Consider the following 25101-nt stretch of genomic DNA (forward strand, 5'->3'; position numbering starts at 1 on the left):
AAAAAAAAAACTAGATCTAGCTTAGTCTAAATAATTTACTAATAAATTAAAAGTAAAGAGACTCACTCTTCTCCTGAATTAGAAAATATAGTATCACAAAAATAGACCATCATAATTTTACAAAAGTCATGGATGTGCTACAAAGATTTTATTTAGTGAAGAATGAAGACATATTTATATTTTTTTACTGGAGCATTTCAGTAAATATAGTCAAAATCACAAAACACTGTATTTGCCAATCCACATTGATTACATTGATCGTATTTAATTTTTAAATGTAAGTGTTTTAATAATCTCATAATTACATGTCATTGGTCCCGTTAAATTCCTCTTATTGAGCGCCCGATTTATTTATAATCATGCTAAACATGAGATTAAATAGCTTTCAAATTGATACACCAAAACCTTCAATAACACTTCAAATGCTTTATTTGGTTTATTCAGACTCAGATTTGATTACATCAAGTGTCGTTCTGTTCATGTTCTGTTCGTCTTGACGCTTTAATTGAACTATATACTTGTCGAAATTAGGCCCATATGATACTAAATTTGAATTTGAAATGTATTTTTTGTTCAAAATGCATCGAGATGATAAGAATTTCTTGATGACATATTTATCTAGGTGGGAAATAAAAAGAAAATAATTGTAAGAGTGTGCTAGTTTTGTAAATAGCTATATTTATAGTGCCAAACTTGTGAACTTTAATTTAACTCGTGAATCACAGCGTTGACGAACAAATAATTATTTAACTGCAGGTATATTAGCTACATTGCTTATAAAGTTATTAATTCACATTCTTGTCCAAGTCAAAGTCAACTAACTAAAACAAACTATTTAATGCTCATAATTACCCCCAAGAAAGTGACGTTAATCACATTCTAATATTGGGAGAATATATTTCATCAACTAGAGTTACGTGCGGAATCCAATAAAATTACGCCGTGAAGGTGATCGGCCCGATAACACAGAAAAGATTTACTTCGTGTTATTTTGTGTTATCAGGTGTTATTGTATGTTATTCAGATGTTATTGTGTTCTGGGAATATTCCCGATGTTATAACAACACAATAACGCATCAATAATACTTGAATCACACAATAACACATGAATAACACAGAAGAAATATTCCCTTGTGTTACCAGGATTTTTTTTTCTACGTGACGTGATTTCATTGTATTACCAGGATTTTTTTTTCTACGTGACGTGATTTCATTGGACTTCGCACGTAACTGTACGTACAGAGTCCTGATGTAATATTTTTTTCATATTATTGGCATCATATAAAAAACCCTTGACAGTTGACCTTTGAAATAAAATAAATATTGTTGCTATTAATAGATAAATTTTTAATATTGCACATTATATGCAGTGATTTTTGCAGATACATTTTAGGTGAAACTTAGGTGATGATAATATAATCTAAATTTAATTATAAATTTGTAATTATTAAACTTATTTTAAAATTACTGATATATGTGATTATAATTTAGAAGTTGGATTATATTCATATTAAAATAAAATTGATGATTATAAAATTCACTTTGACCAATTTTAAGATAGAATAATATGATTTAAAATTGTTTTTTTATATTTTAGAAGTTGGATTATATTCATATTAAAATAAAATTGATGATTATCAATTTCATTTTGACCAGATTTAAGATACAATAATATGCTTTAAAATTGTTTTTTATGCGGATGAGATGTTGGACATTTTCTCCCGCACCAAAAAACTTCATGTTCAAAGTTCTTTAACCCCAAAAAAAATGATTTTTAGGATGAGTGAACAAGATTATTAAATTTATTAATATTACCTAATTTTATTCCATAAAAGTTTGATTGCAAATTTCTTCTAATCTTGTAATTAAAGAAACTTAAGAACATTGAAATTTTGAAAAATAATTTTTTTTTTTATTATTATTCAAATAACTAAACCAATCTAATCAATTATTTACATTATGTTTGATACAACTCCAACAAATCTTTCTTATTCGGCACAAATGTTGAGGCATGACACAGATCTAACTTTTTGAATAATAAATATTCAAACTTCGATAAGAAAACATCCATACTTTGATTTCAGCAAACTTAATGTCAAACTGACCGGCTCGACAAGAAGAACCCAATGTTGTCAAATTGTTCCAATCCAAACCAAATCAAGCCATTAAACCGCTTTTGGAAGTTTTTTGGACATATTTGGAAAGTCAAAAGAATGTCTCTTCTAACGAGTCTATAGTCAAGTCGAGCGTCTTGACAAGAAGAATCCAACGAGTCCACGATCACTCAATTTTGATATATTAAAACAAATAAATGTTCATCAAATGTCGTCCGATCGAGTGATGCCCTCTGAGTTACCCTATCAATTTGATTCATATTCCTGCGTTAGTATAGTCAGAACTCTATAAATAGAGCCCCACCCCTCTCTTGAGGATGTGTGTGTGTGTGTGTGTGTGTGTGTGGGGGCAGCTTCAGACTTGAGAAAAAACTTGAAGTTTTGAAAAGAAGTTGAAGTCTAGCACCACTCCTACTGTCGCTGGCCACCTCAGATCACCGTCGACCATCACAGACTGCCGCCGACCACCGCAAACTGTCGTCGACCATTGACCACCTTCGAGCACTCCCTCCGCCGGCCGCCACCAATTTCTGTCGATCTGTCGTCGATCACCGCAATCACCGTCGACCATCACCGACCGGACACTACCAATCATTATTAATTGCCACCCATCAACGTTGTTACTTGGTAAACCTAGTAACATTTTCTGTCTGTGTGACAAGTGATTGTAACTGTAATCGTCTTTTTATAGTATAATTTTTCACCTGGGTCACACTTCATGGTTTTTCCCTTTCCAGATTTTTCATGTAAAAACATCCGGTGTTATTATTAATTGTTTTCTCTTTTCTGAGTGTGTACTGAATCTGCGCACAATGCTAAGACGACAATCTGCTACTCTACGGCCATGAATTTTCTAGCACGGATCAATTTTAAAAAATAACCCATTTTCAGTCACATTTTCAAGAGTTAAACCTATTTTTTTATGTAATATCAAAATAATAAGTTACATTCTTTCATCTTTTCTTTTGTGTTTATTCAACTTTTGTACACATAAATGCTTGATATTTCAAGAAAAAAAAAAAGGACAAGTTATATATCGGTTGGCTACATGAATGTTTTTTGTCCATCGAGTCATATTGAGTGTCATATTTTTATTTAATTCTAACATATTAAGATCATTTTTACAATATATCAATCTTCTTAAATCTACCTTGTCTTTCTTAACATCAATCAAATCTACAACACCTACTCTTCGAGCCCGATCATCAGCTGGTTGACATTTAATGTTATCAAATTATCTAAGACGACTCTCTCTAATATTGTCATCCACTGTAGCTACAACAACACAATCACGATTATATTCATTTCGCATTTTGTCTCTAAGTTTCAAGCCACGACTCTCTCTAATATTGTCATCCACTGTAGCTACAACAACACAATCACGATTATATTCATTTCGCATTTTGTCTCTAAGTTTCAAGCCACTCATCCACCTAAGTATTCTCATTTGAGCAACACTTAACTTTGTTTCATGCTACATGCATATATATGAATTTAAATTTTATTTGATAGGCTATTTAACTTGAGGATATTCTTAATCAAACATAGCACATGAACCCATACATTTAGTTGGACAAATATACATACAAGCATGAGTATAAACAGAATTTCATTTACGCATCTATGCCTGAATGATTCATAATCGAGACATATATAATATGTTTTGTATGCGAATTCTTTTTGGATTATAATAATTAGAAATAATACAGTATGTAGTTAAATTTTATATAAATTTTTTTATTTTTAAAGTAATTTTTTCTAGATTATTTAAAAAATTGTATACAAATTTCTTTAAAAATTTTAGAAAATTAAGCAAAAAATTATCCTAAACCATAAAACTTTGGGCCCGTTTGGGGCAGCTTATTTGGTGCGGTGGCGTTTTGAAAACGCACCGAAACTATTTGGGTAAACAGTGTTTTGGCAGCTTATGTGTTTTGAAAACAGTGTTTTCAGACAGCATCTATCTAGGTGCGGTGGCAGTTTTCTGGCAGCGATATGACTTTTCCAAAAAATAAAAAATTTGCAATAGCCACCACATCTAAATTATCAGTAGATTATTTTTAATCAACTTATCAACAAATTGTTCAATAAGCTGCAGCTGCCCTAAACTGACCCTTTAACACACACACAAGAGAGAGAGAGAATAGAGCTTTTATAAACTTTTTTACTAAAATTTTATATTTTAAAAAATTATCCGCATAAATCAACAAACTATTCTCATAAAAAAAAAAAACATGATTATATAAGAAATTAATTTTTTTATAACTAAAAAAAACCCATTCAAATTAAAAATAAAAATAAATTTAAGCAAATAGAATAAAATAAAAGGAGTGGCCTAGAATCCATTACCATTCCAACCACTAAGCCATGAACCTTTCCATATAAATTAACTTTTTAAAAATTTTCATGCATAGTTTTATGCGCCAAAATATCATAAAGATATCTATTTTACGAGCCACACAAAAGATAGGATTTATATATATTTTTTCATGCATAGTTTTATGCGCCAAAATATCATAAAGATATCTATTTTAGGAGCCACACAAAAGATAGGCTATATATATATATATATATGTATCAAGAGTGTCGTGTACCCCAGTCTGTTAGTTGACAGCCATGATACAAGTCCCCTAAAGTCGGGTTCAAATCCTCTCTGGCACAGTTTGGCCATAAGGAGGTGATACTCGAATTGTTAGACACATTAAGAATGGTTGTAGACTCGAATAATAGCATCGGATCATTTCTTTAATAAGAAAATAACAAAAATGAAAAAATAAAAAAAATAAAATAAAAGCAAGAGAGATGGTGGCCTGACCCCACATAGCTCAAAGGCATTTTGATTTTGGTAGCAAAAGCAATTTACTTAAAAGAGAGTGAAAGCAAAATGTGATGGAGCCTAATCCACCATAGTTTGCCTTTCCATCTCACAATAGGGCTTGATGTTGATAACTTTGGTTATACATTATTATGAAAGTGCTCTACATATAATTTTTATGATATTGGATTGCTCAAAATAACTTATCAACTTTGTAACCTTCAATCTTATAGATAATTATGGTTGTCAACCATATCATATTAAAATGATCTCATCTTATATAATTGAATAGGGTTAGGCCTTTTAGGTTGGCTAAGTATGTTACATATGTAAATACATAAGAAATGTGTGGTGTGTATGAACTTTTACTTATAAAACAAAGATCTCATGTAGAAGATCAGCTTAGTATTGATTGATAGTAAGGTGAGAATAGGCTTTAAGCTTGTTTTAATTTTTAGTACCATTAAAAATTAGGAAATATGCATTGATAATTGATTATATTTAAAAAATATATATTTATTCATATATTATAAACTCATGTTCATTCAAAGAATGCATGATTGTTAGAAAAGTTTCTTTACTACATTTTTTTGGGCGTATTTGCATGCATTCCACCCAATTCCTATGTATTTACATATCTAACACCTAAACTTTATACATTCGTGTTACCCTAATCTCTCGTATCACATCAAAAATACCATCGTTTTAACTTCAAAAATGTAAAATACACCTCATCACACATAGATAAAGTGATATGTATGTCAGAATAAAGTTTAAGTGTTATATATTTGTTATTTGGGTTCGAGTTCCCTTAGTGCTGACATAAACTCGATTAGGCGGGTCGTGTGTGTGTGTGTGCTGACATAAACTGGATTAGGCGGATCGCGCGCGTGTGTGTGTGTGCTGACATAAACTCGATTAAGCGGGTCGCGCGCGCGCGCGTGTGTGGCCAACCTGTTCCTCCAGCATGAGAAGCTGAAACTGATCCTCCAATATGAGAAGCTAAATATATAAGAAGCATGTGAAATTGTTCCTGCAGCATGAAAAGCTGAAAGATTTCATCACTTTTTTAACTCATGGATAAAGACATGGAAAATAGATATGGACATGAAGAGAATGGGGGTAGTTTCTTGCAAAATTATTTTGTTACCCTCATATAAATCATTGTAATGTTTTATTAGTTTGTCTAACCTAAATTTTATTTATTGCAATGTAGTGGCCATCATTTCAAATTTTGGACATGCAACATGATGTAAATGAGCACTTGCTTATAACTTTTAAATTTCGTGGATATTAGACCCAAGTCAAAAACCAGGAAAAGAAAAATTATAATAGGGGCAAGCAGAGAATTATGAAGATTCAAGAAAATACGATGAAACTTCATTCATTACGAAAAAAAAAGATTAAAAAGAAATATGGTTGGCTAAGTGGGCACCAGCTCAAATTATATTATTATATTATTGGAGTTACACCAAATGATTACAACTTACTTGCAAGTGATGATAATTTCAGCTTCTGTAGTTTCAGCTTACAGAATCACCAATGGACTAATGTATTATTCATATAATTCCAAGCGATGTCAATAGGGAATTAGATGTAGTTTCAGCTTTTGACATTTACAATGACAATTTTGGAGATTCTGAAGATTTTGTGTTTGGTGTTGTTTTTAAGGATTCATTTCTTTCAAAAATTATCTCTGATCTCATGTCATTATGAATAAATTTGGAGTGAAAATTCAATCTTGTAAGAAACGTCAAGTTATAGTCATATGTTTGCATAGAGGATGCCCTTAGATAGTGTGGGCTTCAGTTACAGCAGATGGGAAATCCTTGGAAGTGAGAAAAATATATGGAACTCACTTATGCCCCAGGGTGAATAGGGCAGTTAATAAAGTGACACCTTCATCTTGGGCGGTGTAGCAGATTAAAGATGTTGTTCAGAAGAATTCTGACCTTACTCCCAAAAACATCAAATATACAATAGGGAATATGCATGGTTTATCAATACCATACATGAAGTTATAATGTTCACGAGAGGAAGAGTGCAACAATGTTTTTTAGTGAATGATAATCACAAATGAGTGCTCGCCATACAAGCAGAGTTGATTAGCAGAGAACTAGGATCATATATTGTTTATGCTTGCAGCACTTTTTCATTCTTACAAAAGATTTTTGTAAGTTTTAAAGTTTGCATTAAGTTACAGGCCTCTGATTAGGCTGGATGCATATCATCTAAAGCCAAAATACTTGGGTGTTTTATTAGCTTCAATTTCATTACATGATGAAAATGATTTATTCATTTTAGCTTTCATAGTTGTCGAATCTGAGTCAAAAACCACTTGAAAATGATTTCTAGAATGCTTGTTAGCTTCTATTGGGTATGATTTGCAACATCTGGCCTTCATGTCGGACATGAAGAAGGGTTTAAGAGAGACTATTAAGATTGTTCTTTAAGTTGCACAACAATTAATTTGTTGATGGCTTATTTGGAAGAATTTGAAGAAGTATTTTCATCTTAATGATAGTCATACGTTTGAAAGTCTCGTATGGTTAGCAACTAGTGCGTACACTTAGTTTGAGTTTAATAGTAAAATGTTTGAAATTTGTAGTGTCTCGCAACAAGTGCAGGGAAAGAAAAATAGGTTTTATTTATTAGATTTTTTTTTTGCTTGTTTATTTTGTGTTATTATATATCCCTGTCAAAAGTGACCCCTGAATTAAAAATATTTATGGGGCCAAACTCTTTGATTTTGACTTGAGGTGTTAAATTGAGTTCACATGTGGGTTTGGGTTTGACTTGAAATTGATTCGATTGGAAAATATTTGATTTAAACTCTAGCCAAATATTAAACGGGTTAGAAATAGAGCTTTCAAAAAGGGTTATTGAGCTCGACCGATTGGTCTTCGGCTTGCTAACTAGCTCAGGTTCAATTTATTTGCTAAGCAGGCGAGACATACACAAATAACTTTTTAAGCTCGATTTATAAATGAGTCAAATATGAACAAATTTTTATTTGACCGTGTAGGGCTTGTCTTGGTTATAGTTAATTAAATAATTAAAAAAATTAATTTTTTATTTTTTAAATTATTCAAGCTAAATTTGAGTCGAACACAAGCTGAAACGGACAAACCAATTTGAAACGATTCGAGCACAAATATGTTATACCTTCCGAGCCATTTCAAACACGAGATTATTTCAAACAATACAAATTGAACGAGATAAACAATAAGCTGGCTAGCTCAAGCCCGATTTTTACACTCTTACTCAAAAAGTCTACCCTGAATTCAACCCGACTAACCCTAACTCGAACAATGTATCCCGTTTAATTTATGCATAACATATGTTTGAGTGAATTTTGAATAAAATTTGTGTCAATTATGTGTGGACAATTAAATTTCGTGTTGGCAATTCAACTTGAACATGCCCCAAAAAATGTGTTGAGATAGTTGGCCTGAACTTAACCCAAAAAATGTGTTCTGCTTCTTAACTCAAACCCAAACTCAATTTTAAACTTTTCGAGTCGAGTGTGATTCGAGTTGGGGCGTATCTGGCCAAATTGTTACATCCCTACCCACTAAGCAACCCCTACCCTTATGAAATTTGCACTAAATAAGATAATTCAATCCATTGCTCTTATCAGGAGCGAAATCAATCTCTTTTTTGAGGGAGACAAACTGCTCCTTAGACCCAACTTACGAGGGGCTAGGACAACAAAGGGTAAAATGATATTCTAGATGGGGCAAAGTTTTTATTTCATGAGGGGCAAAAGACAAAATTGTTCTCTCATACGCAGCTTAGTTATTGGATGGAGGATATGTTAGAATAATTAAAGTGACATATAAATATTATAATTATGTATTATGATATAAATTTGAGAGCAAGTCCTTATAATTTAAGTCAGAATCTATATATTTATTAGCATAACATACCTTCATTATTTAGTACATAATTCATTTTATTGGAATTATTCATTACATTAACATAAACATTAGATCATGTGCATAATATTTACTGGTGTAATTTATTCTCATTAGTGTAACAGTCTATCTTTTTTGTATTTCCAGTATTGCCCACTTCTATCTTTATATGAGCACGTGCTTTGCTTAGTTTTTATCCATTGCCGGAGGTCACATGAATCGCAACTCCATTGCCGGGAAGCTTCCTAATTAACCAGTACGTTGTACGTACTCCATTACTCTAAAATCATCCCTATCAGTCTTAGAGGAAGCCTTAAAAAGGTGAAAATATTAGGTCAAGATTCCAAATCATTCAGTCTAATAAGGAGGAGATACGTGTAAAGTAGACCCATCACAATACACTGTGATTGGTCCACTTTACATACATGACAGACCCTGATTGGAATCTTGATGCAAAACTGTATCAGAACTCCTGATACAATACATTTTTTCCCTCTCCAACTATCATGTTATTAGGTTTGAAGTCATCGTTCTTATTTTTAATAATATTTTTATTTTATATTACTATTTTATTTAATTTTTATTCACTCTAACTTTTATTGTTAATGTATTTTATTTTTATTTTATTTTTAACATAAAACAAACACATGTTTAATAATACTTGAATTTTTTTCAAAAAAAAAAAATTATAATTGTTCTTTTCAGCATAAATAAATAAAAACAAAAAAATAAAATTATCCCCTGCACCTCCACCACCGCATCCACCTTTTCCTCCACCACGGCTCCGGCGACTTCCTTGTTCTCAAACCCCATCGCCGGCGTCCCATTTACTTTTATTTCTAAAATTTTTCTATTAGAAATGATTTACATTCTTACCACTCAATTTTTATATATTTGCATATGTAACACCAAAATTTCAAAATTTACAAATTTTATCCATGCATGAAAATGTGCATTGCATTCTTATCAAAAATAAAATAATATATATTTTTTCTATGATATGAAAATTTTGGGTAGTATAAAAATAAAAATTAAATTTTAGGTGTTAGTTATATAAATACATAAAAAAGAAATGGCACTTCACTAGGCTTAATGCAGATAAATGGATGTCATTGAAGGCATCATCGTCGGTGGAAGATATTAGGTCGGGACTCTGGATCATCCGGATTCCAATAAGAAGACGATACGTAGGGCAATTTGGCTCGTTGTTCGTGAACAACTCGTGTTCGGCTCGTTCGTTAAGTCTAACGAGCCGAACACGAACAAATTCTTAAGCTCGAAATGTAAACGAGTCGAACACAAACAACAGTTTGTTCGCCCGTGTTCGGCTCAAAATGGCTCGAAAAAAAAAATTATATAATTGTTTATATAACAATATATTACATATATATTATTTATATAATAATATATTATATATATTTATGTCTAAATTTAAATAATAACACCTCATGTGGCAATGTGGTCAGTGTTTTTTTTGTATAGATTTGATTCAAGTTCGAATCTCACACTTTACATCTATTTTTCTCAAATTTAGTTTAACAAGCCAATTTCGAGCCTAACATGAGCCGAACACGAACACAAATATTTAAATCGAGCCGAACACGAACACACTGTTCACGAGCCGATTTCGAACACGAGCTATTTCGAACGAGCCGAACACGAGTCAAGCCTGAGCTCGCTCAAGCTCGGCTCGTTTACAGCCCTAACGATACGTGTAAAGTAGACCCATCACAATACACTGTGATTGGTCCACTTTACACGTGTCGCTACCATATCCGGAGTCCTGACCTAATATTTTCTCTATCGTCGAGGTCGGCGTCAAAGAAGGTAGCGGGGTCGGGGTCCAGATGGTAGGAGATGCATTCAATCACACATGCTAATTGATCAGTTTTAGATTTCCTTAGTCAAATGTAAATAAGAAATATTTTAAAAATAGCATTACTGTTCAACGAATTAATTGAAGAGAGCAATTCTTGAAGCTATAAATCCAATTTCACAAATGGGTACATTTGAGACAATTTTTTCACTGTTTAGCATTTACATACATACCCCACAATTTCTTAAATATTTACATATATAATACCTAAACATTCATATTAACATATCATTCAAATCCTTAACCTTGCATCAAAAATATCATCTCACCATCTTTTTGAAAATGAAATACACAATTGCATAGGGCTGTCAAAACGGCTCGTTCACGAACTGCTCGTGTTCGGCTCGTTTGCTAAGTTAACGAGCCGAACACGAACAATATTTATTCATTCGTGTTGAGCTTATTTTTGACTCAAAATACTACTAATCAATTATATATATATAACTACAAGGCTGCAAAGATTTATAATCAATTAAAAGTATTAGTTAAGAAAACAGAATGAAAATTATTAAATTAGATTCAAATGATGTTTTAAAACTCTTTGCTCGTGAACAGCTCATGTTCGGCTCGCTAAGCAAACAAGCCGAACACAAACACACTTTTTAAGCTCGAAATACAAACGAGTCGAAAACGAGCTGAGCCAGGCTCGGTCGTGTCCGACTCGTTTACACCCCTACAATTGCAACAAGGTGCTATAAATGTAAAAACCAAACTTTGGATGTGAAGACATGAAAATACAGAAAAATTGTTCTGGTTTGTAAATATTTCTTTAATCAAAATTAACATTTTACAATCAGATTTACCAAATATAATTTGCTATGTTTTGAATTTTGATGATTGATAATTTAAAGCATTTATATTCTAGCATTTATCCTTCTCTTTCCTTCTAATTTAGCCCTGCCGTGCCATCCAAAACTCTGAATTTACATACATACCACACAATTCATACATATTTACAAATCTAACACCTAAAATTTCATACTTCACATCCATAGCATTCAAATCTATAACATATAACTCCTAAAAGTCCTAAAACCTCTCAAACAATGATTCATTATTCATCTCAATACAAAACTCATGCAAAGCTCTAACTTGACAAATCACAAGAAATTGTTTACAACTTGGCCCAATTCTTCAATTTTTAACAGACTGAAAACCTCAATTATCATCTCCAAAAACTGCAGAATGAAATCCTAAACAAACTATAATCTTTATGTCTATAGTCTAAAGCAACTTGTCATAATTCAAATCAAATAGCTATAAATAACAAATTTACCTAACACTAACAATTTCAATTATCACACTGCAACTGCATCCAAATGTAATTCAAATAAGTGATGTATATTTTCATACCTTCGCCTATAATCGGAGCTCTGAAACATTCAAAGCTCAAATTTTTCGTGTTTTTCGATGATAAGCACATCGAAATATTAATAATGAGTGCTTCGACGGCTCATTAATGGAGGCAGATGTCCTCACAGAGCTTTTTAAGCTTGTATTACACAAACACATCAATGAACCAACCTGCACAATAGCATATATCTTCCCACCAATGAAAAAAAAAATTTCATCTTCATGTAACATATCAGGAAAACATCTAAGAAAAATGAGTTTTACATTGTCAGCTTTCACTGTGTCTGATGATGGTAGAACCCCATATTTGGTGGTTGCAGCGGCCTGTAACTTGGCGGCGCTGGTTGCAAAAGCCCGAAATGCCCTGGTTGTTGATTCATATGCATCGGCAACTGTTGTATGGCAATGGGCATCGCCGGCTGATGAACCAAAGCCATTGGTGGCGGCTGAAGCGGCTGCATCGGCTGTTGCTGCTGAACGGGCAATGGCGCCATCGGTCTCGAAATACTCATCATTTGAGGCGGCGGTGGCGGCAGTGGAGGTATTGTCGTATATGTATATGGTACGCCAATCATCACGCTGGAAGGCTGAATGTATTGCTGAGTTGGAGCGGGATATAAATTATATTGAGGCAGAGGGGTTGTTGGCTGCCCAGATATCATTGCTTTTTCGTGCTTCACATTGTTCTTCGGAGCGGATGATGGGTTGCCAGCAGAGGATGACGACGTAGTCAACACGGCATTTTTAGCTGCCTCGGCGGCGAAGGTGGAGAGGACAGAAGTCATGATTTGTTGGGAATGTGTGGATGCGGCGAGCTTGTCGGCAACCTCGGCAGCAATGGCGGCTGCAGATTTCTTCGGAGGCTCAGATGCCACACCGTTCGAATCGGGTTTGGGTGGAACGGTTGGTGACTCGTTGTTTAGTCGCTTTCGCATGTTGATGGCCTGTTCTATTTGCGCTTGTGCGACCTGTGACGGGAAGAAAACGAAATCTTTGTTCATAACAGATTTGATTTAAGCTTTTCAAACTCATTTTTTATAAGGAAATTTACATGCAAACCATGCAATTCTTATGTATTTACATATCTAACATCCAAAATATGATGTTTATAATTATAACACATTGGTATCATAAATCTATGCTTGAAAAGGTGTATTTCAATTTAAAACGATAGTAAAGGTGGTGTTTTCATGTGATGTTAAAGATTTGAGAGGTATGCGAATAAATAGAATGTTAAGGCGTTAGATATGTAAATACATAAGAATTGTGTGGTATAGTTGTAAATGATCCTTTTTCATATTGTTTCACACTTCAAAGAAAAATCGAATTAAAAAAAATAAGTCCAGCTTGGTGAATTGCCCTTTGTTAATTGTAATACTTACGTTAAACTAATTAATTAGCAACAGCTAAGTTGAATACAAAACCAATCTGGTAGTGGTCAGAGCTCAAGCAACTTCATCCAATTCTCAAAGTTTCCATTAATACAGCATAGCATAAATATAAATAGAGAAAAGTGTCAAAATAGTCTCTTGAATCTTTACAGGAGGTTATTTTAGTCCCATACTGTATAAAGTGCCAGTTTAGTCCCCACACTGTTTTGATATGGGTTAAGATCTCTCCACAGATGACCATTTCAGCCCCAAGAGTCGAGGGACTAATTTGAAACTTTTATAAACTTTGGGACTCAAAATGACCCATGTAAACAGTCAGGAACTATTTTTACACATTACTCTATAAATAAGATTAGAATTGGAACAAGAATAATAAAAGTTGTAGAAAAATCAGAATTTTGTTAAGCAAATAAATCAAAAAATAAATTTTCTTGAGACAAATTTGCAAGAGTACACATACGGGTCTTAAAAGGAAATCAATGACAAACCTGTATCTGCGTGCGAATGTTCTCCAGTTCAGATTCCTGAACAAAAATTCAAGCTTAGAAAAGAGGATGAAAGTGCAAATTCATAACTAAAAACAAACTCAAAATTGCAAGCTATTAATACATACCTGTTCTTGGAGCGCTTGTTTTAACTGCAACACTAGTGTCAATCTGTTTGCTTCGACTGATTTGAGTTTTTCAATACAATCTTTCAAAGAATTCTCCTCTTCCTGCAATTCCTCAGCCAATTTTGTGCGGTGAGGATCCCCAACTAAAACCGGGTCAAAATTTCAGAAAATAAACGCAAGAGATACTGAAAAAATTTAATCAAATTAATTTTGCAAAAAAGGGAAACTGATTTGTAAGGAAAATAATACCTCGAGCGCAGGCAGCATCAACATCTTTCTCCATCTTCCCAACTCTTCGAACTATAGACTTACATTTATTGAGATCTGCATCTTCATTTGGAAGCTCGCCTAACACGGAGTGGAATGCAGACACAATCTTTTCAGCTGTTCCTCCAACAGAGAGTTTCTGTTTCAAGAGGCCCTCAGTTTAGACTAAACAAAACAGGGGCATTTACATAAATATGTATTTGCATATTTAACATCTAAACTCTACTCTTTTACATTTATACCAACCAAATCTTTAATATCACATAAAAAATATCACTATTTTAAATTTTAAAAAGTTAAGTATACCTTTTAATGCATAGATTAGGATACATATGTAAAAAATTGAAGTATAAATACATAAGAATGGAGTGTTATGTATGTAAATCTTCCAACAAAATATCATCATTAAGCAGCACTGAATGAAAGACAAGACAGGGGCTCTTACTATTTTTATGGAACGAGAATCCCTTCTAACAATCTTAACAGAACGAGAGCGTTTTTTGTTCAACTGTAGCGGAGGTGGTGGCTCGGAACTTAGCATTAACTCCTTGAGTCCCCGCGCACGTGAACCAAAAACTCGCCTTTCTTCCCATATTTCTACCTAAAGTTGTAAAAGGTAAGAGGTATAAAATGGTCAAAATTTTAGGATGCAACAATAGCCACAAGGTGACTGATTACTGTATTGTCAAACTTTAAATGCTCATTGCTTACAATTCAATTCAATTATAATAGAAGCTTTATCTTTATAATGCAAAAAGTGAGCTTAAAATATCAAGGAGAAATAAGCCTATCATTTCCGTACTATTTCAATAAGAAAAGAAAAACTGTGGAATCAACATAACAAATAACTCTATAGCTAGTAATTAGTGTTGATGATTTTCAATGTTCCTTGAATTTTTTTTTTTTTTTTGGAAGATGCAAGTTTCATGTTGAAAATGTCTCTATTATTGCTAGCTACTACAAGTTGATTTCCTTTGTACATAAGGCAACATATTTGATACAAAGGATTTGGCTCACAATCAAAAACTTCTGGCCAATAAAAGGTACTTGAAGAGGCCTATCATAATTTAAATAAAATTGATGCATGGGCCTACAATGAATTATCACTTCAAAGTTAAGATTTATTCATTTGTTGTTACTATACTGTTGCAGAAAATTTAGGAATTATATATATAAATAAGAGAGAGAGAGAGAGAGAACAACAATTCGTAGCTTTTCAGCGAACCATCACTCATGCGAGAGATTCATGTTACACTGTCAACGCAAGCAAATGTGCATCATGATTAATGCTAGCCATTGCATCATTGGTAAAGTTCAAAACTTTAATTAAAAACCAGCGCAAATAGTAGAGGAAAGTGCAACAAAAACACTTCTTTTTTTTGCAAAAAACAAATTGGAAAGATACTCACCAATCTGGACACCACAGTTTTTCCATGATCATCGCCATTTTCAGTAACATCTTTAAGTGCTGATGGAAGCACTTTCCAAAACTCACCCACAAATTCCATACCATTGCGCCTACTATTCTGAAGAATGTCATTTGCAAGATATAGAAATGGAATTTTATGTTCCTTGGTGGAGCTGTGAAACTGCTTCTCCCATGTCTGAACCACCTGTTCTGCATTTTTACGATGAAAAATACACCAATGGGACAAAGCTAGTAGTGAAAGTAAGTCAAGGAAGCTTTCTTCATGGCAAAGAGAGAAAGTTATACCTTAGTCAAAAATAGCACTTTGAACTAATTTTTCAAAAGCTAGTTAACGTTATGTCTGGATGAACATTAAAATAGCATGAAAGAGAATATATACTCAATTTTCCGTCGCTGCTATTCATCAGAACTATGTGTTTACATATCTAACACCTAAACTTTACTCCTTACATTTTACCATCCAAATCTTTCAAATGCTATAAAAAATGCCACCTTTTTAACTGTTACAAAGTGAAATGCACCTTTTCATGAAATAGGTAAGGTGGAATGTATGTAAAAATTGAAGTTTGGGTGTTAGACATGTAATACATAAGAATTGAATTGTATATATGTAAATCTTCCAATACTGGGGCATTTAATTTGAGCGTTATGTAATGTTGCAAACATCTCTTTTTGATGTTTTGGTGAGTGAGCTCAGTTAAGCTCCTCTATGTAGCAAGAAACTTCTGAGAATCATACAAATCAACAAAGAAAACAAGCAAGGAAACAAAAGACCAAGTATTATGCTCCTGTGGGATGAAAATTCTACCAAAGAAGCAAAAATTTTCCAAATCAAAGATGGCTCCTAAGAGATAAAACTACTGTTGTTAGCCAAACAAGAGCGGGCATCCGAACAGAAGTAGCATTGAAAGATAAATTAAGCTCAAAAGAGCGAGAATTCATGCCAAATAAGTGAAGAAACAATATCACAGAGAGAAAGGATACTCTCGATGCATTGCTGTGTGCTGTTGAGCTTGGAAAGCTTGTCCGCCAGTATCTGCTCGCTGAAAACGCTATTCATCCCAACCCACAGTCAGAAGACCAACCGGCCTCTTACACCCACAAAGACTCTCAAATCAACTATCCACAATCAATCGAAACCCTAGGCAAATCACATGAATCATTACATAAAGCCATTTAAACCCGAGCAAGATCCAAACTTTAAACACCCCAACGCAGCGAATTCCAGTAAATCAGCTCCTAGAAACCAAAGAACATGGAATTTGAAAGATGCGATTCAAAAATAGAATGGAGCTCACAAGAAAAGGAGCCGCAGAACACAAAGAAAATGCGATGCCAAACCTTGCCACTGCCGCCGGTGTTTTGAAGTCAAGATCTAGAAACTTCGGGGATTATAGAGGAAAGCGGGTAATAAACCCTAGGGCTTTTGCAGCGTTGCAAGGTTCCTGAGCGATTCCTGAAACGTACTCGGCTTCTCCCTCTTCGCAGTTTGCGCCCACACCAATTAACGTCTCTTCCCTACTTGGAATGCTCTTGATGCTAATACAAACCTAAGCTTTTGTCCGAAACTTATCGTGATCTGATACACGAGCACAAGCGTAAAAAACAAATTTACATACAAACCACAACATTCTCATGTATTTACATATCTAACATCAAAAGTTTGATATTTACATTTATAACCCTTCTTATCATAAATTGTGTATGAAAATATATGATTCACTTTTAGAAGAAAGTGAAAGTGATATTTTTTTTATGTGATCTTAATAAGTTGAGGGGTATACAAATAAATATGAATATTTAGTCATTAGTTATATAAATAGATGAGAACTCTATGGTAATGCATGCAAATGCCCCAAACCTCATACAATTTGTATGGGTTTGTGTTCAGCTTGATTTAAATTTATTTATTCGTATTTAGCCCTTGTTCAGCTTGAAATAATAATTTATTATAATTCAAAGTTTATTTTTATTTTAAATTTTTCCATAGTCACATCCACTTAGCCCAAACACCTAGTCAAGCTCAAGCATGGAATGCATGTGGGAATAGTGAGGATTCACTATTTAAGGAGCATGAGTTAGATGTGTTTTGAGAAGTTCACGACGTGGGACTAATGGGTGATGTAATGCAATCCGAGTAACCCTGAAGGGGCACAAAGCAAATGATTTTTTCGAGCCATGAGGCTATTATTTACACAAATAAAATATTGAAGTATGCAAGTTGCATGGGTACCAACTAATACTTGGTTAAATAATATACATAACAGAGAAAATTTCAAACGAACAACTAGTACTTAGGGGTGTTAATGAGTCGAACATGAACAGGCTGAGCTCTTGTTTTTGTTCAGCTCGTTTGAAATTGTATATGTTTGATATAGACTTGTGTTTGAAATTGTTCGTGAAATAGTTGCTTGTGTTCGGTTCAAGTTTGAATTTAGCTCGAATAGTTCGAATTGTTTGTGTTTAGTTCGTGTTTGGTTCGAAATGAGTTGAAAAAATATAAAGAAAAAGAAATTTAATTATTTATAATGAAATTATCAAAAAAAAAAAACATTTTCTACAAAAAATTATTGCTTCAACTGTATTATTACAAATTATAATATAAATGTAATAAAAATTTGAAGCTTGAATCACAAATTCTTAATCACTGCAAATCATTATTATGAAACAAATAACTAATAAATTAAAACTTTACGATCACATTACAAATAAAAAATATATATTCAACATTTTATTTATATCTTTCATATCCTAATTTTCATTTCTCCAAATTTTATTTTTTTCATAGCTTTAATACGCATGTAAATAAAAAAAAATAATAGCAAAAAGAAAATACTTATGAAGCCATGCAATAAAAAAACATACTAGATTGAAAGAGAGGAAAAAATATTAGCTCAGGTATTGCCTACCGAGGCAAGGACTAGATAATAACAATTGATACAAATTAGAGCAATATAAAAACTCACTATTCATTCAGCTTGATAATGTGTCCAAAAGCTGAAAAAGCATGTGATAAATGTGTTAAAATCATCTCATCCAAAGCAAAACAAATGTGTTAAATTTGTCTCTTCCAAAGCGAAACAAAGTTGACTCTCCTTTTTTGTCATAGAGAAATATTGTTCAATAAAAATAGTAGCTTACCAAGCATAACCCAAACTAATTGTGATAATGGTTGAAATCATTAAGAAACAAATCACAGAGTATCCTATAGTAGAAAAAAATTAAATGTTTAAGTAAAACATCATGTTACAATCTGAAGGGTTGCATGGTGTGATTATGTCAGCCATCTTTAGATTTTCAACATTAATCTGAAGGTATGCTTAATGATATTGACATACCAACTTTAGATTTTTTAGTATTCATCAAATGGGGTCTAAAGAATTGCTTAATTTTATTATGTTGTGCCAACTTTAAATATATCGACTTCTTATAAATGGTTGCATCATGTAATTAAGCTATGTCATCTGTAGCATAGATGATCATCTTAGATATCATTATAGCCTCTTTCATAATCATAATCTTCTATATGATTGTACAAGATTGTGTTATACCGGGTATGGAAGAGCTACAAAGCTGCTCTGCATAAAAAAATACATATAAGTATACACAAAATACACATAATATCAAATCAATGACAACATGAATAACATGACTACATAAGCTAAAAAAATAGTGTGTAAAGTTCAAACTTCTAATAGTTATATAAATTCAAAGCTATCAAAAGTCTTGTGTAAGGTAGAGTTGGTTTCATATGTCTGACAATTGGATATTAAGTTTTCCTTCTTCAAGTATCTCTTGTTGAGAATAATTAAATAAAATAAATTTAATGTTTAGTAGTAAGAAGAAAGAAGAAAAGCTAGAAAAAGTATATTTAATGAAATGATTACCAAATGTGTCTTTACAATTTTTTTAAGTGGATCGAATCCAACTAGATGCATAAACCAATGCATTAACAACCTCATCATGTGACATTATTTTCAAAAATGTCTAATTAATAAACTTGAGTTTCAATCTATAGCTTAAAATTGGTGCAATAAACATCAAATTATTGCATTCCCCGCAATATTTTGCTGTTTAATTTGCATATTGAAAGCCATTTTTTTGTATAATCATCTTTTAACATTGACTTCTCTATCAGAATCTTTATAACATGCATAACTCCAAGTAAAAATATATTTAAAGCTGAATAAAGAGCACCAGAGGTTAACTTTGTAATAGTGAAAACTTAAAAAAAACTTATTGATTTTCTCATATTTCAACCAATCTGAATTAGTTGGAAACCATTTATAATTATTATCTCTAATTTCATAGTGAAAGAAAATATTGTCATAAATAAATTAAAACCCCTAACATGCTGATAATTTAATTCCATATGGTAGAAACATTAATAGATAAAGACCTTGTGGTTGAAACTCTTAATTATTTAGCCACTTCTACAAACTTATGTAATCTACATTAGTGTTTTTGTGACCTTCTCAACGTATCCCCAAACCGCCCATCCGCCATCATTTTTCCACAGCTGCAGCCGTATTGCCCCACCTAGTAGAACCAGTTGTCGCCATCTTCTTTTTCAGATTACACACACACACACACATACATACATACATACATACATACATATACATACATATACATACACACAAATATGTGTGTGTTTGTGTGTGTGTCTTAAAATTAAACCAACCAAGAAAAATTAACCCTAAGTAAAACTAAATCTAAACTTAAATTACCTAAATCAAACTTAAAACCAAATATGCATTTAAATCTTAAACTAAATCTTAAAAAAAAATATCAAACCTAAAGTCAATTTAAACTTAAGACGAACTAAAACCCAAACTAAATTAATTTATGATTAACATAAACTAAAATTAAACTAAAAGAAATCCTAAATGAAAAACCAAACCAACCTATATGTTTAACATAATATTGATCCATTTCAAAAGCTAGATTGATTTGGACTAAAACTGAACATCAAATAATTCAAACTTAAACTGAACTAAAACCTAATTAATTAAATCAAATCTAAACCTAATGGAAGTGATTCCAATCCATTCTTAAACCTAAGCTTAATGGTAAATACCAACTTAAACAAAACTCAAATCAAGCCTAGCCATATCTAACTTAAACTTATCCAAAAGTCTAATTAAACCCAAAACTAAGTTAAAAATAACCAAATTCAAACCCAACTTAAGCTATCTCAAGAATAATTGCACCACTTAAATCCATGAGAGCCCAAGCTAGCCCATGGCTAACTCAATTGCACACAAAAGCCTCTCTATGGAAAACCCATGTCCATTTTCTCTCCCCATCAACAATGAAGGCCTCCTATTTGTGATTTCAACCCTCTCTTAGGATTGCCCACCTAGTTCTGACCATCCCAACAGTCATGGCAGCCATCTGTGGCCATCGTGGCACCCACCTATGACCAGTCTGAGAGGTCCTCACCTCTAAAAAATCAACCTTGGCCATCTCTTTAGCCATTTAACCCAACCTCTCAGCCTATTCATTTGCCTAGACCACTAGCATCTTTCTTAAGGGAGAAAGCACCCCCTGTCATCTGCTAGAGTTGCCTTAGCCTCCTCGAGCTCTGACCAAAAGGAATTTCCGCCTCAACCACTTCCCCACTACCTCTACTCACCAATAAAGCTCAAGGTCCTTGAAGGCATTGCAAAAGTGACCCTTGACCATTGAATGGACCTCCTCAAAGATGTAGGATGGCCAATTGGCCATTCTCATGGCTGCCTAAGCCATACAAGGAGAGGAATTTTGAATCCCCCCAAAAATTTGATTCCTTCCTCTCAAATGAACTCATAGGAGATTCCTTGAGCCAAGACGAGCATTCCCTACCATTCCCCTCACTCTATCATGCTAAGGTGAGCTCTTGTGGCCAACTCTGCCAAGATCATGGGTGGTGTTGGTCTCTAGAGCATTCCAAGCATTCTCAGACCTTGATGTTTAAAGAAGAAGTGCTTGATCTATCCTCCTCCAATGTTTGGCTTGCATGGAATTGCCCTTTAGTTTTGCATTTGGGTAATTTCTCCCAACACCCCCCCACCCCCCCGCCTTCTCTCTTGCTCTCAGGCTTCAAACTTAGAGGCCCTTTTCATAGGTTAAGGACCAAATGCTTAGGGTAGAACATTCACCGTGACTCATTGATTATTTTTTATCAGTTTGGGTCAAGATCCGACTGTTGAATCTACTAGATCAGACAATTTTTATGCAAACAAACTCCATTTTTCGGTGAGAGGAGGAAGGCAAAATCATTATCACTTAGAGTTGTCAAAAACTTCATTTGCGAACAACTCATGTTCAACTTGCTAAGGAAATTATTTATAGACGAGCAAAACATAAACAGTCATGTGTTCGATCGTGTTCAACTTGATATTATTTGAATTGAAAATTGTAATCTAAAATAATTATATGTAAAAATTATAACAATATACTAAAAAATTATAAATATATTAATTTATGAAAAATATAAACAAAAAAATGAAACCATGTTATTATATTAAATAATAAATATTTAAATTTAAATGTTCTGATAAATAATTAGGGAAACCATAATACTATACATTTATAATTATATATATCTTACATTAATATATTATATTCCATTTTAAATTAAAAACCATAAATCCTTAATAACCTCATGAGTCACAGGGTCTATTTGTTAATCGCCTTTGCATTGGATGTAGGATGTGGCCTTTGCCTCTAGGGAGAAACATTGAGTGAAAGCTCTCAATCTTGGGTTAATGTATTTTCTTCATTACTGATGATGTCGATTTCCTTTGCCTCTTTCTCTGCCTCGTTGATAAAAGAGTAACCTTGTCTCATTCTCTCTTGCTTGTGCCTCGTGAGTTGTGATTCGTGACTCATCTCTGTGAATAAGAATCCCTCTTCTTATTTACTCTTTTTTTGTGTGGTTGTCTGGCTAGCCCCTCTCATCTCTCATTTTTATTATTTAAGATTTTTTTTTTCCATTTGATGATGGATATGAGTATGATTTGTTTATTCTTTGATTATTGGTTAGGTTTTGATACTTCTGTGTACTAGCGATAGGAAGTCATGCTATTTAAATTTATGGTGATACAGTGATGTTATAATTTTTTATTATTTATTTTAGTTTGGTTCTTTAAGAAGTTTGCCTTTTTGTGGGTTGGAATTTTCTAATAGCTGTTTCATTTTTAGTTTCTCATATAAAACAACATTTTTAGTTTGTTAAATTAAGTATAAGATGCTTAATAATTATTTAAATCAATGTTTAATATATCATCTAACCTTGCTACATAATTGGATTATGTTGGATATTTGAGCAAATTTAATGTTTATTATCTTAAGTCATATAACTTCTTATTTACATTTATTTTATATGAAGATTTAGAAAAAATTTCTCTTTTATTATAAACTTCACGGTATTGGAAAAAAATGTATACACTTAATTCTAAAAGCCTAATAATTTTTTTTAAAAATGTTTTGCATTTGAAGTAAGAATATCTTGAGATAGCAGTAAAGAATATTTGTGTTGCATGAAATTGGAAGAGTGTGTTTTTCTTTTATTGAATAAGGTTGGTAAAAATTTTAATATATATACATATAGATGTTGTCATGCTAGTGGATTTGCCTCATTAAGATGAATTATTATATTAGCATGTGCATACCTTTTTGTTTTTTTTTCAGAAACGGGAAGGCATAATTTTATTACGTGCTTAGCAACTTGTGAAATTGAATTTGCATTATGTGTTATAATGTGAAGCATAGACACATGCATTAATGACATCTTATGTGATATTTTATGATTCATTTATTCTTTGTTTACTGGTTAGGGTTTGGTACTTTGGTGTACCAACTACAAGAAGTCATGTTATTTAAGTTTATGATGATTTAATGATACTATATTTTCTAAGTATTTATTTTAGTTTGGTTCCTTAAGACTTGTGCCTTTTTATGGGTTGAAATGTTCTAATAGCTACTTCATTTTCAGTGTCTCATATATGCTAGTATTCCTAGTTTGTTAAACTTAGTATAAGATGCTTAATAGTTTTTTCAAATGAATATTTAATAGCTCACCTAATCCTAGCTACATAACTATATTATGTTAGAGTAATTCTACTATTTATTATCTTAAATCATATAGTTTTTCTTTTTAGATTTATTTTGTATGAAGATGAAGCTTCTCTGAATTATACAAATTTCTTCCCTTATTATAAAATTCATGGTATTGGAAAAAAAAGTATAAAAGAAATTCCAAAAATCTAATAAAAATGTATTAAAAAGTTTTACATTTGAAGAATGAATGTCTTGAGATAGTAGCAAAACAATATTTACATTATATGAAAATTGGAAGAATCATATTCTTCTTTTATTAAAGAAGGTTGAGAAAATTTTTAATATATATACATATATATATGTTGTCATGCTAGGGGATTTATCTCATTGAGATATTTTATCATAGTTAGCATTTGCATAATTTTTTTTAATTTTTTTTCAAAAATGGGAAAACATATTTTTATTATGTTTTGAGCTATATGTGAACTTAACATCGTGTAAGTCTATGTGGTCTAATGTGAAATTTGACACATGTATGAATGTCATCTCATGTGATATTTTATTTTTATGTTTAGTTATTTACAATGTCAATATTTGAACAATCTCAAGCTGCATCAACTAGTAAACAATTGTTAGTTGTCATACAAGATAGAAATGATAGTTCTCATAATGTTTCTAAATCTGTTAAAGTGATTATTATAAGTAATAAAACTGACATGCAAGCTAAGAAATGTAGGAAGAGAAAATCAATTATATAGGATTATTTTGTAGATGCTAAATCCAATTTCATGGGGATTGAAATTTTATTTGTCCACTGCATTTATTGTGGGGTAAAAATCCACAAACCAAAAATATAAAAGACTTTATATCTTTTTAGGCAAAGTAAGGAATGTGATAAGATAAGAGCAAAGAGTCAACTAACTTATCAGATAAAAAATAAAGAGGCTGAACTTCTTGCCTTTTGAAGTTGATACTGACTCAAAGATTCCTATTTTCTATGATCTCAAAAATTATGATCAGAAACTCAAAGTGAGGTAATTATCAAGATGATAATTGTATATGAACATTCACTCATGATAGTTGAATATGCTTAGTTCAATATGTTGTTTAAAATATTGAATCCTAACTTTGAGTATTTCATAAAACACCATAAAAATTTGATTTTCATGAGTGTGAGAAAGAAAAAAAAACTAAAATGTTGTCTTAAAGATGTTCATAGGGTGTCACTAACTGCAGATTATTGAACGTTGTCGGCACTATTTTTGGTGTGGAGTTTGTCC

At 32.4% G+C, this 25101-nt stretch overlaps 1 protein-coding gene across 3 annotated transcripts; it reads right to left on the reverse strand.

Moving 5' to 3' along the window:
• Positions 1-12015: 12015 nt before the first annotated feature.
• On the reverse strand, positions 12016-17335 carry LOC110025601 (regulation of nuclear pre-mRNA domain-containing protein 1B-like). 3 transcript variants are annotated; one of them, XM_020726174.1, is made up of 9 exons: positions 17117-17335; positions 16760-17014; positions 15756-16003; positions 14792-14947; positions 14329-14485; positions 14080-14222; positions 13955-13990; positions 12340-13043; positions 12016-12246 (listed from the first exon to the last, which is right to left on the reverse strand). In XM_020726174.1, exons 2-8 carry the CDS (start codon positions 16833-16835, stop codon positions 12351-12353), a joined length of 1509 nt encoding a protein of 502 aa, XP_020581833.1. In that variant the 5' UTR covers positions 16836-17014; positions 17117-17335; the 3' UTR covers positions 12016-12246; positions 12340-12350. The 3 variants fall into 3 exon arrangements, with proteins under 3 accessions (XP_020581833.1, XP_020581834.1, XP_020581832.1); XM_020726175.1 differs by having other exon boundaries at positions 12238-13043; positions 16760-16916; XM_020726173.1 differs by having other exon boundaries at positions 12238-13043.
• Between the last annotated feature and the right edge of the window lie 7766 nt (positions 17336-25101).

Source organism: Phalaenopsis equestris, unplaced genomic scaffold (genome assembly GCF_001263595.1).
Source record: "Phalaenopsis equestris unplaced genomic scaffold, ASM126359v1 Scaffold000312, whole genome shotgun sequence".
Classification (NCBI taxonomy): Eukaryota; Viridiplantae; Streptophyta; class Magnoliopsida; order Asparagales; family Orchidaceae; genus Phalaenopsis; species Phalaenopsis equestris.